The following is a 20,085-nucleotide window of genomic DNA, read 5'->3' as shown; positions in this document are numbered from 1 at the left end:
AAACCCCTCTCCCTATGGAACAGTATAGATTTTTAAGGTTTTTAAAGGTTCCTTAAAAAGCTAAAAGTAGAGCTACCACATGACCCTGTAATCCCACTCTTGTGCATATATCCGGAGAAAAACATGATCCAAAAGGACACATGCTCCCAATGTTCGTTGCAGCACCGTTTACAACAGCCAAGATATGGAAGCAACCTAAATGTCCATTAACAGAGGAATGGCTAAAGATGATGTGGTACAGGACGTCCCTAGTGGTCCAGTGGTTGAGAATCTGCCCTGCAGTGAAGGGGACACCAGTTCAATCCCTGGTCCAGGAAGATTCCACATGCCGCAGAGCAACTAGGCCTGTGCTCCACCACTGCTGAGCCTGAGTGCCTAGAGCCGGTGCTCCATAACGAGAGAAGCCACCACACTGAGAAGTCCACGCCCTGAAACAAAGAGTAGCCCCATGTGCCACAACCAGAGAAAGCCACCATGCAGCAATGAAGACCCATCACAGCCAAAAAGTAAAAGGATTTAAGATGCGGTACATACATACAATGAAATATTACTCAACCACTAAAAAGAATGAAATAATGCCATTTGCAGCAACATGCATGGATACAGAGATTGTCATACTGAGTGAAGCACCTGAGAGGGAGAAATACCGTATGACATCACTTATATGTAGAACCAAAAGAAATGATACAAATGAACTTACTTACAAAACAGGAAGAGACTCAAGACTCAGAGAATGAACTTGTATGGTTGCTAACTGTTTGGGGTTGACATATACACATGCTATATTTAAAATGGATACCCAACAAGGACCTACTGTATAGCACAGGGAACTCTGTTCAATGTTGTGTCGCAGCCTAGATGGGAGGGGAATTTGGGGGAGAATGGATACATGTACATGTGTGGCCAAGTCCCTTTGCTCTTAGCCTGAAACTATCACAACATTGTCAACTGGCTATACCCCAACACAAAATAAAAAGTTAAAGAAGAAAAAAAGTACTGGTTTTCCAACATTTTTTTTTAACTTATTATACAGCAGTAGAAAGTAATATACTTAAGATAGCCCCAAAACACTGGTTCTGTGAGGTAGTTTGGAAATCTGATTTTAGTTTTTAGTAAGTAATGACAACTCAGTATTTTAAAGATGTCGTCTACAACAATTTGAACAACACTTACATGACCACCCACTCAGAAAAGTGTCACTCAGACTAAGATCAAGAAATGCCAGTTTCCTCTGAGGAACTGATATATCTTCTTTACATTCATTCTTCACGGAAAATGTAAATCTAGCCAAGTTCCCATGTTTGCTTTTGTCACTGGTCACTTGAAGCCAGTTTTGCTTGAATTTCAACATGACTAGATGGTTGTTAAGAAATGCTTCTCTAACTTTCTTTTTGGTTCTTGTCCATTCTTAACTGAACTTTCACCTCAAGTCTTCTGTGCAAGAATATAAGAAATACAAATGTATTCACTTGATCCATATGAAACTGTCAATATCCTCCCTTTTCTGACCAACAAAATAACAGCTTAACATAGCTCAATATTTCACAAATACTAAAAAACCTGCTACGTCAGATGTTGAAATTACTGAGATAAATAAAACATAATCTGGGCCCTAGGGAGAACTAGATAAGTGGGGGAAAAGAATAAAAGTCAGCTAGGTAAGTGGAAATGAAGACAAGTTTGTACAAAACACTGCAGAAGAGAGGAACATATTAAGGTATCTGGAATTATTTGACAACTCAGACTTTTAAATTGAAGAATAATGAAAAAGCAGAATTTCAATAAGCCAAATCTGAGAAAGAACATAACAGACAGGCAGAAAACAAGCACAGAGTGGACTCAGAACAGTAAATTCAAGGAAAGGAAAGGCAGGCCAGGCTGGGCAGGAAGGCTTGCCAGGAATGCAGGAGAAATGGCAGCAGGTCCTCACCTGCAGGAAGAAAAGCTGAATCCATCCAGAAAGAGAAAGTGAGCCCATTACCAGACAAAAGACTCAGAGAGACCCCTCCTCTTCATTAATGATCTCACGTCCCTCTCTCCTCCACTGGTGCCTTCCCGTCAGTCTGTTAAGTAATGCCCAAGGCTCTCTCATCTTAAAAAAACAACAACAAAAAACCACATCTGCCTTGACTTAAACACTCTCTTACACCACTGTTTTCTTCCTTTTGCTCTACCACCTAGAAAATATGTCTATTTCTTAACCTCTTGTTCATCCTTCCTCTCAACCCACAACACCCTGCCAGCATGTCCCTCTCCCCCTTCAAAAGACACCACACAACTGTGCTTAATCACTTGAGTTGCCAAACCCAACCCACACTTTAAATCTATTTTGCCTGGCATCTTTGGGGATCTGATCCTCAGCTATTCTCTACTCATTTAATTCAGGAACCACTTTCTCCTTCCTGGTTCTCCCTTTACTTTTCTGATTATCCTTCGGTTTCTACAGGATGCATTTAATGCTCAATATTCCTTTTGCTCTATAAATTCAGTCTGAAAAAGGAAATACTACAATTTCAAGGACAGGCTTATAAGAACACTAAGGAAAATTTTAATGGCAAAACTGCCCAAGAAAATCAAAATCAAAATCGTTATTCACTCATCAATTCTTTTCACTGTCAAAGCTCTTGGCCACTCATTTCAGGATTTGTGATTTTAAGCTTGGAGCAGACACAATTCCACGTGAATGAAAAACAAGGAACCCATGAACAATATGACCTCATGCCTAGGGACCCAGAAATTATAATTACTGATTTCATTCTCACACACCTGGAGCCATTCTGGGGACAGAGGATAAAGAAGACAATCCCAGCTCCCAAGAAATTAGTCCAGTGGGAACATAAGCACATCAACAGGTTATATGCTACATTGTAAGCCTGGGTTTCCCAGGTGGCACTAGTCATAAAGAACCTGCCTGCCAATGCATGAGATATAAGAAACGTGGGTTCGATCCCTGGTTCAGGAAGATCCCTTGGAAGAGGGCATAGCAACCCACTCGAGTAGTCATGCCTGGAGAATCCCATGGACAGAGGAGCCTGGCAGGCTACGATCCATAGGGTTGCAGAGAATCAGACATGACTGAAATGATTTAGCATGCACATAAGCCTAATAATACATACACATAACAACTAAAAGAGTAGTAGATAGGTAGATAAAAATTCAGACTTAAATAGAAGAAAGTAGGGAAAACCACTAGACCATACAGGTATGACCTAAACCAAATCCCTTACGATTATATGGTGGAAGTGACAAACAGATTCAAGGGATTAGATCTGATAGATAGAGTGCCTGAAGAACTATGGATGGAGGTTCGTAACACTGTACAGGAGGTGGTGATCAAAACCATCCCCAAAAAGAAATGCAAAAAGGCAAAATGGTTGTCTGAGGAGGGCTTACAAATGGCTGAGAAAAGAAGGGAAGTGAAAGGCAAAGGAGAAAAGGAAAGATACACCCATCTGAATGCAGAGTTCCGAAGAACAGCAAGGAGAGATTTAAAAAAAAAAAAAAAAGCATTCCAAAGTGATCAATGCAAAGAAATAGAGGGAAACAATAAAATGAGAAAGGTTAGAGATCTCTTTAAGAAAATTAGAGATACCAAGGGAACATTTCATGCAAAGATGGGCACAATAAAGGACAGAAATGGTATGGACCTAACAGAAGCAAAAGATATTAAGCAGAGGTGGCAAGAATACACAGAACTATACAAAAAAGGTCTTAATGACCCAGATAATCACAATGGTGTGCCCACTCACCCAGAGCCAGACATCCTAGAATGCGAAGTCAGGTGGGCTTTAGGAAGCATCACTACAAACAAAGCTAGTGGAGGTGATGGAACTCCAGTGGAGCCATTTCAAATCCTAAAAGATGATGCTGTGAAAGTGCTGCACTTTCCAGCAAATCTGGAAAACTCAGCAGTGGCCACAGGACTGGAAAAGTTTTTAATCCAATCCCAAAGAAAGCAATGTCAGCGAATGTTCAAACTACTGCACAACTGCACTCATCTTACATGCTAGCAAAGTAATGCTCAAAATCCTCCAAGCCAGACTTAACAGTACATGAACTGTGAACTTCCAGATGCTCAAGCTGGATTTAGAAAAGGCCAAGAAACCAGAGATCAAATTGCCAAAGTCTGTTGGATCATAGAAAAAAACAAGAAAATTCCAGAAAAACATCTATTTCTGCTTCACTGACTATCCTAAAGTTTTTGTGTGGATCAAAACAAAACTGTGGGAAATTCTTGAAGAGATGGGGATACCAGACCACCTTACCTGTCTCCTGAGAAATCTGTATGCAGGTCAAGAAGCAACAGTTAGAAACAAACATGGGACAACGGACTGGTTCCAAATCGGGAAAGGAGTACGTCAAGGCTGTATACTGTCACCCTGCTTATTTAACTTATTTGCAGAGTACATCATGTGAAATTCCAGGCTGGATGAAACAGAAGTGGGAATCAAGATCAAAGGGAGAAATATCAATAACCTCAGATATGCGGATGACACCACCCTTACGGCAGAAAGCAAAGAACTAAAGAGCCTCTTTATAAAAGTGAAAGAGGAGAGTGAAAAAGCTGGCTTAAAACTCAACATTCAAAAAAATAAGATCATGGCATCTGGTCCCATCACTTCATGGCAAATAGATGGGGAAACAATGGAAACAGTGACAGACTTTATTTTCTTGGGCTCCAAAATCAGTGCAGATGGTGACTGCGGGCATAAAATTAAAAGACTCGCTCCTGGGAAGAAAAGCTATGACCAACCTAGACAACCTATTAAAAAGCAGAGACATTCCTTTGCCGACAAAGGTCTGTCTAGTCAAAGCTTATGGTTTTTCCAGTAGTCATTATGGAAGTGAGAGCTGGACCATGAAAAAAACTGAGTGCTGAAGAATTGATGCCTTTGAACTGTGGTGTTGGAGAAGACTCTTGAGAGTCCCTTGAACTGCAAGGATATCAAACCAGTCAATCTTAAAGGAAATCAATCCTGAATGTTCACTGGAAGGACTGGTGCTGAAGCTGAAGCTCCAATACTTTGTCCACCTGATGCAAAGAACTGACTCACTGGAAAAGAATCTGATGCTGGGAAAGATTGAAGGCATGAGGAGAAGCGGACAACAAAGGATGAGATGGTTGGATGGAATCACTGACTTGATGGACATGAATTTGAGCAATTTCCGGCAGTTGATGATGGACAGGGAAGCCTGGTGTGCTGCAGTCCATGGGGTCACAAAGAGTCGGACACGACTGAGCGACTGAACTGAAGTAGATGAAAAGATTTTGTCAAACAAGCATACTGAGGATGGGGAGGGCATTCAAGACAGAGTTAACACATACAAAGGCCAGAACTACTCTTAGGTGACTGGAAGTACATGACTGCTAAAATTAAATTCAAGGGACACTACCCCCGACCCAGCAACGGCACGCAGTCTCCTGTACGAGAGAGAAATGAATACAAATCGATGATACAAGAGCATGCACAAGAACAGTCACAACAGTTTTAGTCACTACACTCAAAATCTGAAAAGAAACAAAAACTGATGCCTGTCCCCAAGACCACCCTAAGGTTCGATGACTCAGGAGGATGACTCACAGGACTCAGCATTTAGGTGTACTCAGCATGTATGAGGAAGGCTTACTACAGCCGGAGAACAAAGAGCAAAACCAAAGGGAAGCAGCACGTGGCGCAAAGCAAAGCCTGGGATAGATACCAGATGCAAAATTTCCAAGGGTCTTCCTCCCCAAGGGCATCACACAGTTCACACTCAATTCCCTAGCAACACACTGTGACAACACGTTTCAGTGTTGCCAACAAAAGCAGCACGGCACCCGGGGATTTTACTGAGGGCTGGTCAACAGAGGCAGCCTGTGTCTGTAACGTACCAAAATTCCAGACTCCAAGAGGAAAGCAGACATTCAACACAAACCATATTCCCTGTGCAGTTGAGGCACACTAAATCATTCTTACCAGTTCTTGGAACAGTGAGAACTCAAAATATAAGTTCCCAGACACTAGTCAAATGGCAGCCATGACGCCTGACATGTTACGTCTTTTCAGCACATCCGTAAGCTTCAGTGCAGATAAGCCGTCCACATCTGTAACATGCACTAGACAGATAACTACTCACAGCTCTAATGCAGTACTTACTATACAGGAAAGACAACTGCATCGCATCTTACAGAAACCTCACAGATACTACATTAAGTGGGGGGAGAAAGCTTAACTCAAGAGTACATGCTACATGATTTCATTTATAAGTAATTGAAAAACAGCCAAAATCAACTGATGACAAAGGAAATCAGAGAAGTATTTTAATTGTGGGATGGGGTGGGGCCCTGGAGTGGAAAGGGCACAAAGGAGCCTTAAGGAGTGTTAGAAATGGTCTGTGTCTTCATCTGTGTGATACATAAAAAGAACACATAAACATGTAAAAGTTGATCAAACCATACGGTAACAACTAATGCCTTTTATTTCAAGTATGTCATCACTCAATTTTTTTAAACATTTCTTTTTTTTAGTATTTATTTGGCTGCACCAAGTTTTAGTTGCAACATGCAAACTCTTAGTTCCTTGACTAGGGATCAAACCCTGCATTGGGAGTGTGGAGTCACAGCCACTGGACCACCAGGGAAGTCCCTCACTCAATTTTCTAAAAGTTCAAGGAGTTGTAGACCAGGGCTAAAACTTGGCCACTAAACTGAAGTCACACCATCATGGACTCTGTATGCTAACTAAGGAGCTTGACCTTATTGTGTGGCAGCAGTTCTCAAAGTAAGGTCTATGGCCCCACTCTTTCTGAGGTCCACCAAATCAGAAAAACTTTTTGTAATTCTAAGATATCAGCTTCTTTTTTCACTATGCTGACATTTGCAGTGACGGTACAAAAGCAACAGGAGTAGATAAAACCGGCACCTTAGTAGGAATCAAGGCAATGCCAACCAACTGGAGCAGCAGTTACTGTATTCTTTATGCTATGAACTGCCAGAAAAAGCCAGATTTATTTACAAATTTCCTTGGGTAAACAGGAAAAGTTTTATTAAATCTCAACCCTTGAGTACACGTCCTAATATCTATGAGACAAATGAACAAGAGTATAAGGCCCCTGCTTGATACTGAAGTATAATCATGGTCTCAAGAAAAAGTGTGTGTGATTTGAGTTTCAAGAAGAATTAACCTCAGGACTTCCCTGGTGGTGCAGTGGATAAAAATATAACTGACAATGCAAGAGACACAGGTTTAATCCCTGGTCAGGAAGATTCCACATGCCACGGAGCAACTAAGCCTGTGTGTCATAACTTCTGAGCCCATGAGCCACAACTATTGAGCTTGCATGCTGCAACTACTGGAGCCTGCATGCCTAGAGCCTGTGCTCTGCAACGAGAAGTCACCGCAATGAGAAGTCCACACACAGCAACAGAGCAGCCACAGCTCACTGCAACTAGTGGAAAGTCCATGTTCAGTGATGAAGACCCAGTGCCACCAGAAATAAATTTTTTTAAAACAGATTTTTTTTTCAATGAAACATTTTTTTGTACTTGAAAATACAACTGACACACTATGGTTATCAACTTTGGGTATTTAGCAAACATTATATATCTTGAAAACAGAGTAAGCCTGTAGCCTCAAAAGATAAGTAACTGTCACTATCTATTGCTAATGATAAAACTAGAGCCTTGGAGAAAAAATAAGAATTCTGGAAACCCTGGATTTGCCACCACTTGAACTTGACACCTTACTCAATACTTTAGAAGACTCTTCTGAGGAGACTGGTGATGCTATTAACCAGTGCTCGACATAACCACATAACTTAGTGAACCCACATTTATCAGATGATGTTACAAAATCAGGCATGAGTAGACAGACACCCAAAGCGCAACATGGACCAATGCATTTTGATGTAACACCACATGAACAGTACATCCATATGGCTTCAGATTTCATGTTGCAACTACAGTCAATCCTTTGTATATCTGAGTTCCTCATCTGCAGATTCAACCAACCACAGAGTAAAAATATTGGGGGAAATATTCCAAAAAGTTCGAAAAGGCGAATGCTGATTTTGCTGTGCAGTGGCAACTATTTAACTGGCATTTACATTGTACTTACAATTATTTACATAGTATTGGGTATTATAAGTAATCCAGAGATGATCTGGTGTAACATTTACAGGACTACGTATGTTATAGGCAAATACTATGTCATTTTATGTAGAGAACTAGAGCATCTGCATTTTGGTATCCACAGTGATCCTGGAACCAATGTCCCTTGGACCCTGAAGGATAACTCTGACCTTTAAGAAGTTACCACTTGTTGGCACCAATAACCATAATTATCTGAAAAGGCTATTAAAATATTTCTCTTCTTCCAAAAAAGACCCAAAGGACAATCCCAAAACAATTTGGAAAATGATAGTAGAAACATACATGTCAACAATCACCTTGAATGTAAATGGATTAAATGCTCCAACCAAAAGATATAGACTGGCTGAATGGATACAAAAATAACACCTGTATATATGCTATCTACAAGAGACCTACTTCGGACCTAGGAACACATACACTTAAAACCAAGGGGGTGGAAAAAGAGATATTCCATGCAAATGGAAATCCAAAGAAAGCTGGAGTAGCAATATTCATATCATATTAATAAACTTTAAAGACTGCTTCAAGACACAAGAAAGATCACTACATTAACAGCAAGGGATCAATCCGAGAAGAAGATATAACAAATATTCATGCACTCAACATAGAAGCATCTCAATACATAAGGCAAATGCTAACAACCATAAAAGGGGAAATCAACAGTAACACAGTAATAGTAGGGGACTTTAACGCCCCACTTATATCAATGAGCAGATAATCCACACAGAAAATAAGGAAACAGAAGCTTTAAATGACACAACAGACCAGACAGTCTTAACTGATACTTATAAGACATTCCACCTGAAAACAGCAGAATACACTTTTTTCTCAATTGCACATTGAACATTCTCCAGGATAGACCACATCTTGGGTCACAAATCAAGTCTTGGGAAACTTAAGAAAACTAAAATCATATCAAGCATTTTCCCAACCACAACACTATGAGATTAGAAATCAATTACAGGGGAAAAAATATAAAAATCACAAGCACATGGAGGCTAAACAAGACACCACTAAAAAACCAAGAGATCACTGAAGAAATCACTTCCTCTCTTACATTCCTATACACTAACACCACAAGACCAGAAAGAGAAATTAAGCAAACAATCCCATTTACCACGACAACAAAAAGAATAAAATATCCAACAATAAACCTACATAAGGAGACAAAAGAGCTCTACTCAGAAAAGTACAGTAGTAAAACACCACCTTTTTCTAGTGTAAAAAACTACTTTTTTTTACAACTACTTTTTAAACAAGTAGTTTAAAAAAACTACTAAAAGCAGAAAAGTAAAACACTGATGAAAGAAATAAAAAATGACAAACAGATAAAGAGATATACCATGTTCTGGGACTGGAAGAATCAATATTGTCAAAATGACTATGCTAACTAAAGCAATACAGATTCAACGCACTCTCTATCAAACTACCAATGACATTTTCCCCAGAACTAGAACAAAAAACTTCACAACTTGTTAAAAAACACAAAGACCCCAAACAGCGAAAGCAATCTTGAAAAAGAAAAACAGAGCTGGCAGAATCAGCTGCCCTGATGTCAGACTCTACCATACACCACAAAGCTACACCAGTCAAGACAGTATGGTACTGGCACAAAAACAGAAACGCAAGGACTGGGACAGACAGAAAGCTCAGAGATAAGTCCTCACACCTACGCTCACCTGATCTACAACAAGGAGACAAGAATATACAATGAAGACAAGACAGTCTCTTCAGCAAGTGGTGCTTAGAAAACTGGACAGCTACATGTAGAAGAATGAAATCAGAACACTCCCCAACCATACAAAAATAAACTCAAAATGGATTAAAGACCTAAATGTAAGGCTGGACACTGTAAAATTCTTAGAGGCAAACATAGGAAAAACACTTTTTGACACAAACCTCAGCAAGATCTTTTTTGACCCCCCTCCAAGAGTAATGAAAATAAAAACAAAACAAATGGGACCTAATTAAACTTAGAAGCTTCTGCACAGAAAAGAAACCACAAACAATATTAAAAGACAGGCCTCAGAATGGGAAAAAGACCCATTCGCAAATATTTGAAAATATTTGCAAACAAAGCAACTGACAAAGATTTATCTCCAAAATACAAGCAGCTCATGCAGCTCAATATTAAAATAAACAACCCAATCAAAAAGTGGGCGGAAGGCCTAAACAGACATTTCTCCAGATAAGACATGCAGACAGCCAAGAGGCACATGCAAAGATACTCAACATCACTAATTTTTAGGGAAATGCAAATCAAAACTACAAAGAGTATCACCTCACACAGGTCAGAATAGTCATCATCAAAAAATCTACAAATTAAAAAAAAAAAAATCTACAAATAACAAATGCTCAAGAAGGTGTGGAAATAAAGGAATACTTCTACACCACTGGTAAATGTAAACTGATACACCCACTATGGAGAACAGTACTAAAGCTCCTTAAAAAAAAAAAAACTAAAAATGTAACTACCATAGCAAAAAGAAAGTGCTAAGTCATGTCCGACTCTTGTGATCCCATCAACTACAGCCTGCCAGGCCCCTCTGTCCATGGAATTCTCCAGGGAAGAATACTGGAGTGAGCTGCCATTTCCTTTCCAGGGGAACTTCCCGACCCAAGTATTGAACCCAGGTCTCCCGCATTGCTCTCCCTGGTGGCTCAAAGGGTAGTCTGCCTGCAATGTGGGAGACCCTGGTTTGATCCCTGGGTTGGGAAGATCCCCTGGAGAAGGAAATGGCAACCCACTCCAGTATTCTTGCCTGGAAAATTTCACGGACAGAGGAGCCTGGCAGGCTATAGTTCATGGGGTCGAAAAGAGTCGGACATGACTGATCGACTTCACTTTCTTTCTCCCGCGTTGCAGGCAGATGCTTTACCAACTAAGCTAAGTGGGAAGCTTCAAAACCACCATACGACCAAGCAATCCCACATTAGGCATGTATCCTGAGAAAACCATAATTCAAAAGACACGTGTACCCCAATGTTCACTGCAGCACTATTTACAATAGCCAGGACATAGAAGCAGCCTAGATGTCTGTGTGTGAGAATTGCTAAGTCGTGTCCGACTCTGTGCGACCCCATGGACTGTAGCCTACCAGGCTCCTCCACCCATGGGATTCTCCAAGCTAGAATACTGGAGTAGATTGCCATTCCCTTCTCCAGGGAACCTAGATGTCTATTCATAGATAAATGAAGATGTGGTATATATTTACAAGGGAATATTACTCAGGCATAAAAAGGAATGAAACTGGGTCATTTGTAGACACATGGATGGATCTAGAATTTGTCATACAAAGTGAAGTAGGTCAGAAAAAGAAAAACAAATATTGTATACTAACATATATATGTGGAATCTAGAAAAATGGTACAGACGTACCTATCTGCTGAGCAAGAATAAAGATGCAGACGACGAGGACAGACATGTAGACACAGGCAGGGGAGGAGAGGAGGGCGGGATAAACTGAGAGAGTATCACTGATGCATGTAAACTACCACATGTCAAACAGACAGCTAGTGAGAAGCTGCCATAAAGCAACAGGGAGCTCAGCTCAGTGCTCTATGATGGCCTCCATGAGTGGTGTGGGGTAGGGGGAGGTCCAAGAGGGAGGGGATATATGTATGTGTCCGAGAGGGAGGAGATACATAAAGCTGATTCACTTCGTTGTACAGCAGAAACACATTATAAAATAATTACATCCCAACAATAAGGACTTCCTTATAGCTCAAATGGTAAAGAAATCTGCCTGTGATGCAAGAGACCAGGGTTCAATCCCTGAGTTGGGAAGTCCCTCTGGAGAGGGGAACGGCAATCCCCTCCAGTATTCTTGCCTGGAGAATTCCATGGACAAAGAAACCTGGCGGGCTGCAGTCCATGGGATCACAAAGAGTCCCAACACGACTGAGCAATTAACACACATACACGCTCCAATAAAAATTAAGTAACCCTCCAAAATTTTTCCTCTTCCAACTACATACTTGTGTGAGAGCAAAATTTCCCCCTATATATCAACTAAAATGACACATGGCAACAGATTAAATACAAAGGCAGATTACAAAATTCAGCTATTACAACAGATATTAAAGAGATTAGCAAAAAATGTAGAATGCTCACTTTTCTCATTCATTTTTTTGTTTCGGAAAATATAATTGTTACTATGTAATGGATGTTATTTTTTAATGACTAGTAGATAAATGTTTTCAGTTTAAATTTCTAATGGGTATTAGCAGATATGATCCACATGCACAAAAGCTCTTGAGGCCCTCAAAATTTTAAGAAGTGTACAAGAATCCTGAGATGAAAATGCTTGAGAACCATTGCCTTATGGAGTAGCTGATCAAATTTGCACTTTTCAAAGATCTTTTAAGAACATCTCGGAAGGAATGCAAACATCCTGAAAGGCTCAACAAAACATCTATAAGATTTGATACGGCACAATGAACTTGGTAAAACAAAAAAAAAGTTCCAAAATAGAATGTGAGAGAGGAGAGAGGATCATAGGATGTCAGAGGTGAAGAATTTAAGAGAGGACTAATGGGTGAGGTAGTCAGGATTGGAGGAGGGTTACCCTGTAGGAAGCTAAGGAAAGCCAGTGAAGCTGGTTGCTGGCGGAGGCTGCTGAACCAGGAAGACGTACTGCTCTCACATCTCTGTGAATGTGAGAGAGACATGACCATGTTTGGAGACAGAGATGAACCATGTGGTAGGGACAACCGACCCAGAGGTCCCAAAGGTATCAGAGAAGACGGACACCAGGACACAAAGCTGCTCTTTGGACAGGGAGGAGGGCACTCCTTCAACAGCCAGAGAAAAGGGACAGTAAACGAAGCTCAGTTCAACTAGAAAGGGCAACAACAGGGCCTCTAAGGCCAATCGCCCAGAGCCTTCTGACTTGTGTTCATCACAAGAACGGAGCCTGTCTCAGTCTCATTACAAGACATGCTTAGCAAAACTGAAAATCTTTCCTTAAACCAATGTTTAACAAGGTACTAGGACTCAAATCAGGATCCCATACTACGAATCTCCTCTTCCTCCTGCATCAAGTCAGCCTGAGAAACATGAGAGGAGGACAGGAAAAAGCAGGTCAGGGAAATGCTCTGTAACAACTCTGAAGCTATGGGGGAGCCTCTTACAAGGACAGAGAAAGACTGTTCTCAGCTTCCTCTGAAACATTCAGAAGCTTCAGCAGGAAGAGAACCTCCGGAACTCAGGCAGGGCACTGGGAGCAGGAAAAGCAGCAGGACAGTGGAGCTGGCATAAGCGCCTGACCGGCAGAAATAAATTCAGCCTCTTCAAGCCCAGAGATCCAAGGGAAGTTTGAATTTCCTCTTAAAACTCCTGTATTTAATCAGTGACACCTCAGTAGTTACTCCGTGCAGGGATGGGAAGGGGGTTAGAAAGGATACAGGAAAAGACCCTCTGATCCAGAGCTTACCATTCAGCTTGGGAGATACAACTACCCATTAAGACCCAAGAACCGAGGGTCTGAGGGATATGTCTGGGGAACAATATGGCCATTACTATGGTGTAGCTCCACAAAGAGTGGTAGCTGTGAATAGGCAGGAATAAATAAGGAGGAAGACAGGAAAAGCAGACTGAAAATATTCATCCAAGGGAGACCTGAACTAGTGGCAGCAATGGGAATGGAGAACAGATGAAAGGATACATGGGCCAAGAGTTAGATCACATCAAGGCTTTATTGTTACAGGAGCTGGGGAGAGGTTTCTGGAGGAAAGCTATAGCTATTTATTTACCTAGTATCCATCTGCACTGGGGCCTTCAGGGTTTAAAAAAAAAAAAAAAGGAAAAAAACCCAAACACAGTTCTTTCCCCCAAGAGGACACCAGCATCTAGTCAGAAAATAGACTCGTAATTGGAGGGGACAGAATTAGATTGGCCCCAGGAGGAGAAGAAAGGGAAGAAGTTGGCTGTTTTGAGATCGTCTGCATTTAACATGCCTCACAAAAACATTCATTCAGCAGGCTAATCAGAACCATGGTTCTTGAGAACAATCAGGACTATATAGAGTTCAGCCTAGAACGTGAGCAGCAGTGCTACAGGAATACACCGGCCCCTGTGAAAGAGCAGAGAAATGAGCAGTAGAATGAACCACAACGAATGTGGGCTTCCGGGGGGCGGGGGGCTGTAAGTGCCAAGCCAAGCAAAGATCAGACAGAAGAAGAGAAACTAGGAAAAGGAAGCCATTGAGTCTTAGGAACCAACTGGAAGTTTTAAGTAAGATGAGATAATCAGAGACCTACATAGCAAAGGACAAGGTGCGTGAATTCCAGAAACAACACTTGTTTGGAAATAGAGAGACCTGGGTTCCAGTTTTGGCTCTATCATCGTCCCACTGTATAAATCACCCCTTTTCATTCTCAGCTTAAATCTTCTTGTCCGTGAAAATAGTGAGACACCATCATCTGGACTTGGTGTCAACTCAGTTATACCAGGGAGGCAGGCAGGTCTCCAACACCTCCTGAGCTTCAAAACAATTCCAAAATTACAGCTTAAAAACAAAGTCTCAGGAGAAAGGGCAGACTCAGGAGACAGATGGTGTCAGACCCAGAAGCACAAAGCCAGAAGGCAGAGAGCACAGGTGTTAAGCAGTAAGAGATTAAGTGTTCAGTCAAAAGACACCAAAAAACCCCAACCTGCCCTTCAAGGTAACTGCTTTGCTTCCACAAGGGGAGAGCTACTCCCACACCTCATCAAAGGAGATTTCAGGCCACTGTGCTAAACCTGTCAGGATGGGACCTTTGTCAGCATATTACGCTGGCCAAGAATAAGGAAACCAGTAGCACTATTGAAGTCAAGTTACTCCCAGAATCAGCAGCTAGGTGCAACTGTGACCCATTTTTAGCACACAAATCAATCTTCAGATCTGTCCTCTGGGAATTCTCCAGTTACTTCAAGGAAAGTCATCACAAAATGCCTTAAAAATCACAAGAGAGTGTTAACTCACTGTAGTCGAAAATGAAAACGGTACTCTAACCATACAGAAATACTGAAAACTAGAGCAGAATGCAGAGGCTATACATGCCTAAGTGTCCTTCTGCATCACTGAAAGCAAAGCTCAACCCTACTTAATCAGGAATATTTCCTCCACACCTGCGTTAGTGAAAATCGCATTCTACTGGGTTGGCCAAAAAGATGTTGTTGCAGAAAAACCCAAACTTTTTGGCCAACCAATATATTAAGAAGACAAACTAATCCCTAACAAGAGCCTTTTTAAATCCCAAAAATGAAACTGAAAACTATGCCAACAATGTAAAATTAACACTCTCAAATTTGAAAATGGCTTTTTATGGGAAATCATATAATTTTCCTATGAGAAATATGAAATATGTTTATTTACTATATATACCTTCAAGTTCAATCATTTTAGCCAGTTTACTGTAATTGAAAAATGCCTCATTTTGGCGGTCCTATCTTGAACATAAAAATTTCCAGCATTTGGAATCTGTGAGCTTACAGAGGATGACAAGCTCTCATGCAGGTATAACTAAAATCAGGCTGCAACACTGGCAGGAAAGAAAACAAAGAGCATTCCCAAAGCAGCAGGTGTGGGGGGCAAAGGAGGTGAGGCCAGCAGAATGCAAATACTGAAAGGGTGCAATGAGTGCCTCCTGGTTTAATTCAAACAGAGAGGAGCAAAAATTCTTTATGTGACTTCCTCCACTCCAACCTCTAAGCCCAGCCCTCTTTCCTATCCCGCATCCCCTACCCCAGGGCTTTCTGGCAAGCTCTTCCCAGAGTCCATACAGCTTAGATACTGCCCAGGAAAAGCAGATTTGCAGAACAGGATGGGATCAGCACAGCTCTTCCACAGCAGAGAAAATACCTTGCTATTTGATCTCATGATTCTCTCACTGCCTTCAACCACTAGCTACTGAAGACAGAAGCCTAAATGTGAATATCTGGGTTTGGTATGCATCTCTATCCCAAACTTTAAAGGCAGAAATACTACCCACTAATTAACCTGTCCTTTAAACAAACACATAACTTTAGGAAACAGTCATTTAGCTGAAAACAATGAATAAGAAATTCTGCACACTTATTATCTAGCAAATAAACACTAAAATTCCAGGGAAGACCTACTTCAGTCATCTCACCCTTCCCCTCCACCACCAGATTCACAAGAGTGAATTCATGGCTGAGCGGCCTGTAAAGGTAACTAAAACAGCAGGAGGGGACAGGTAACACTTTAAAGTTTTCATCTTCCCCAAAACTTCCCAGACCACAGGTTAAAAAAGAAAAAAGTTATCTGGTTTGTACTTGAGTCTGCATTCTCACAGAAAAAAATTCCCTTTGGCAAGTCTCTGAACATGGTCTTTACTTCTTTATGTTTAAATCCTTTGGGAATAAGATACAGAAATAAAGGCACATATCTTTTTACATCTGCTAGTGTGGCTTACACATTGCTAGGATTCTAACTGTTGTCCAGAATGAAACCCCAGTCCCTCATTTCCGGTACAGAGCTCTTTTTATGTCCTAGGAGCTTATTCCAGATTTTACCACGCACTGCTAAAATCCTTATTAATTCTTCCCGGGAATCTAAGAGACAGGATTACGGGAATTTTACCTAAGACAGAAAAGCTAAGATTTAATATGCCCCATTCTACTTTTACAAGTCAGCAACAATCGTATGATTTCACATAATGCCTTTTCTCAGAAGGAAAAAGGTGGCTGAAATTTAACTGTCCTGAAAGAGGACAGTCTTTTGTGCAGAGGACTAGGAGGGTCACCCCCACAGTGGGAGGAGCCTGACTTCTCCAGACCTCTGGCTCTCTCAGAATGGCTAAACTGCTCTGACACATATCATGGAATGATAGACACAGCACATTCCTCTTGACATCAGCACCACAGCACTAATGCTCGGAAGACCCACACTGACTTCCACAGCAACCCAGGTTCCCTCCAATGCAGTTAAAGCTCGCTCTTGCCTGTGAGTGAGACCAGCCCATAGACCACTACCTTTTCTGTACAATATATACCACCAATAACCCTCTTGACCCCTCTAACATACTAGAATACACACAGTATCATAGGCTGAACTACCGCACCAGAAAAACCTAGGTTCATACAACCAGTTTTCTCACTTGGTGGCCTTGTGACTTGATTTCTAAGCCTGTTTCATCACCTGCAAAATGGGGAGGGGGAAATCTAAAAGAGACCTTTTGAGACAAAGATCCCCAACTAGCTCTCAGGTTGAATACAACCTTCAGAGACTTTGATTCAGACAATGTTGTCCATTTTTTAATTGTTACATTTAAGAATTAAGAGACTGGCAGCTTAGCTAGGAAAAAACAAAAGATCCATGAACTCCGGCCCCACATTTCTGCACAGCCAACCAGCTACTGGCTGTTTACGCAAATTCTGTAGTTCAGGGGGCACTGCTCTTCTTTCTTTCCCTATACTCATTTATGTTACCTCAGGCCCCTGTAGGGATTTGGGTCTGTAACCCATTTTAATGATTCAAAACAAAATGAATAACTTGGGTAACCCCATGAAAATACTTACAAAGATCGCTATTATCATTAGCCTGGAGTCTTACTGCTGTGATCACCTTCCTCCACCTCCTGCCTCACAGACACTGGAGTGCATATCATAGCAAAGACAAGATCATAGAACCCTGCCTTCATCGAGTGCCTCAAGGCCCAATCTAAGCTGCTCTGTGTTTCCACGATCCCTCAGCACACGCACCAGCTCTCTAACCTCCTGCCTGCTGCACAGGCTGGCACAGCTCCCCTTCCCCAAAGGGGAGCCTGGCCAGGGAGATTTCCTAAGGCCACCCACGGGAGGAGGGAAAGCAAGTATTTCCACACCGTTAATACAAAGAGTGACCTACACACAGGGCAGTCAACTTCACATCCTCCTTCTAACATACTGAGCATGTACTGCGGCCAGACCACTGCTCAAGCTTAGATTACATCACCGTGGCAAGAGCCAAACTCTAGAGCAAGGGGCTCTGGGAACACAGTGTCGCCCCAGGCAAGCTCGAAGAGGAGGGTTGGCCCTGAACTCTCCTGTCCCGGAGGTGGGGGCGGGGGGGTGGAAGCCGACGGCCCAGAGCTCCGCGGAGCTCCAGAAGCAGAACTGCCTTCCACTCCCCTTCCACCTACGAGCAAAACCAACCAACCAGGGAAACCACCGCCAGCCCCAGGTTTCCAAGGTTTCCTTCTGCTTATTTGGATGTATTTTTGTTTTTAGCCCAGCGTGGGTCCCTAAGCTCATCTCAACCTGAGCCTAAGGGTGCACACCCTCCTCGGGAGACACTCGCGGCCAGCTAACACATGTCACTGCTGTCACCTGGGGGGCAGACCCGAGGCGGGCGGTGCAACTGGGGCTTCCATTTCCGACCCATTCGCCCCTCACCAGCACATGACGCTGGCCAGCGGCGTACTCAGGTGCCAGCAAGAGAGCGAGGCGGCTGATCGGTAGCCAGGGAGACCAAGGGAGGCAGCTGCCAGCAAAACGCAGCGCTAAGCACAGCCCAGCCCGGCCCGCGGGGAGGCTGGGGGAGGGTGTCAGGCCTCCGCGTCCCCGCCCCCCACCCCCACCCCGGGGCTCTGAGCGCTGCTTTCCCAAGTCCTCGTGCTTCCCACCCGCCTCCCGAGGGCAACATCGTGTAAACTAGGGCAAGGCCCGCAGGGGGCTGAGCGCCACCAAAAACTAACCCGTGCACACCAGGACGTTCTCCAAAGCCCCAAGGTCGGCTCGGACTTTCTAGGTGCCGGGGGTGGCACCGAGCCACTTACAAGGACCCTGGCCTGGACCCTCGGGGGATGACGCAAGAAAGTCAGGGTCGCCTTGACTGTAAACACCACCCACACGAGGAAAAAGCCAGAGAATGAGGCCACGTGGGACAACCCACGGGGAGCAAACTTTCCTGGGTCTGCGTCCCCACTCTCCCCGGGGTTCCAGGCAGGCACAGGCCTTCCTAACCCCTGACTGGCCAGGCCAAGCAAGCCGGCTGTCCCCTCAGGCAAACCCGGAACCAGAGCGGGGGCCCGCGCCAAGCCTCCCAAGCGAGTCTGGGCACCTGGTCCGGTCCAGGGCTGAGGGGAGAATGACAAGGCCAAGATCACTTGCACGCTTCTCCGCTACCTAGAGAGCCCGGGTTAGGGAAAACGAGGCTGGCACGGCCTAGCTTGGCTCCACGCCTGGGGCGCCTCCCTATCTTGCAAGACCCGTGCCTATGCCTCCAGGACCCAGCTCACCTGCGCGGCTCCCCAGCTCCAAGCCGCGCTGCACGTGCGGGTCGACCCACCCACTGGTGCTGGACCCCACCTAGCCAACCACGCCCCAGTATTCCAGCTCCAGCCGAACGTGTGAAGCCACGTGACCTCCCGGGCCGGGGAAGCGCGTGCAGAAGGCACGAGGGGCCTAATCCCTCCGCCTTAAAGGAGCCGCGCCCACTGCCGTCGTGGAGATCTCCCGTGACCCGAGGCCCAGCGCGAGGGCCTATGCCGCCAGCAGCCCCGCCCCACCCTCCCCCGCTGGCCTCTGGGTACGAACGAGGCTCGCGTGGGACGTGGCGAGGCAAGTCAGCTCCCGGCGCCAGTGGCTTCGGCTCTCACGTGCGACGGCTGCGGGAGAAGGAAAAGTTCCGGGCGCGGAGGCGCCCTTCCTTCTGGTCAGCTCCCGTCTGGACATACACTCGAGGGCGACAGGAGTCTGCAGCGCAGCTCGGAGGCCTTACCGGCCGCCCCCGGAGGGCCGCGGCGCCTTTAAGCCCAAAGGCCCTGAGTCACGAGGAGGCTCCCTACCCCTCCTTCGCCACACACCCCTCCACGAGGCCCCACGCCCGCAGGCACGTGACCCGCGCCCCGCCCGGGACTCGCGCGCACGGGTGGGGGCGGGGGAGGAGGGGACCGCGGTACCGGCCGAGGCTGCGCGCGGACCGTTATCTACCGCGGCCCTGACCGCGGCCCCGCCCAACCCCGCCCCG

At 44.0% G+C, this 20,085-nt stretch overlaps 1 protein-coding gene across 13 annotated transcripts in view; it reads right to left on the bottom strand.

The window, feature by feature from the left end:
• Window positions 1-20,085, bottom strand: part of CPEB1 (cytoplasmic polyadenylation element binding protein 1) — a 110,455-nt gene that overhangs the window by 89,634 nt on the left and 736 nt on the right. For 2 of the 13 annotated variants that reach the window (XM_043490368.1, XM_043490370.1), the window contains exon 1: window positions 19,653-20,016. The exons of 6 other annotated variants lie outside the window; for them this stretch is intronic. In XM_043490368.1, the coding sequence (XP_043346303.1) occupies window positions 19,653-19,790 (138 nt within the window). In that variant the 5' untranslated portion in view covers window positions 19,791-20,016. Of the gene's footprint in view, window positions 1-18,443; window positions 18,465-19,354; window positions 19,496-19,652; window positions 20,017-20,085 lie in introns of those variants that run through there. 5 more of the 13 variants (XM_043490369.1, XM_043490382.1, XM_043490383.1 and 2 more) reach the window with 5 other exon arrangements.

The sequence above is a fragment of the Cervus canadensis genome, chromosome 17 (genome assembly GCF_019320065.1).
Source record: "Cervus canadensis isolate Bull #8, Minnesota chromosome 17, ASM1932006v1, whole genome shotgun sequence".
Lineage (NCBI taxonomy): Eukaryota > Metazoa > Chordata > Mammalia > Artiodactyla > Cervidae > Cervus > Cervus canadensis.
Note: the sequence above shows the minus strand (reverse complement) of the source record. Positions and strands in the feature narration are given on the sequence as shown.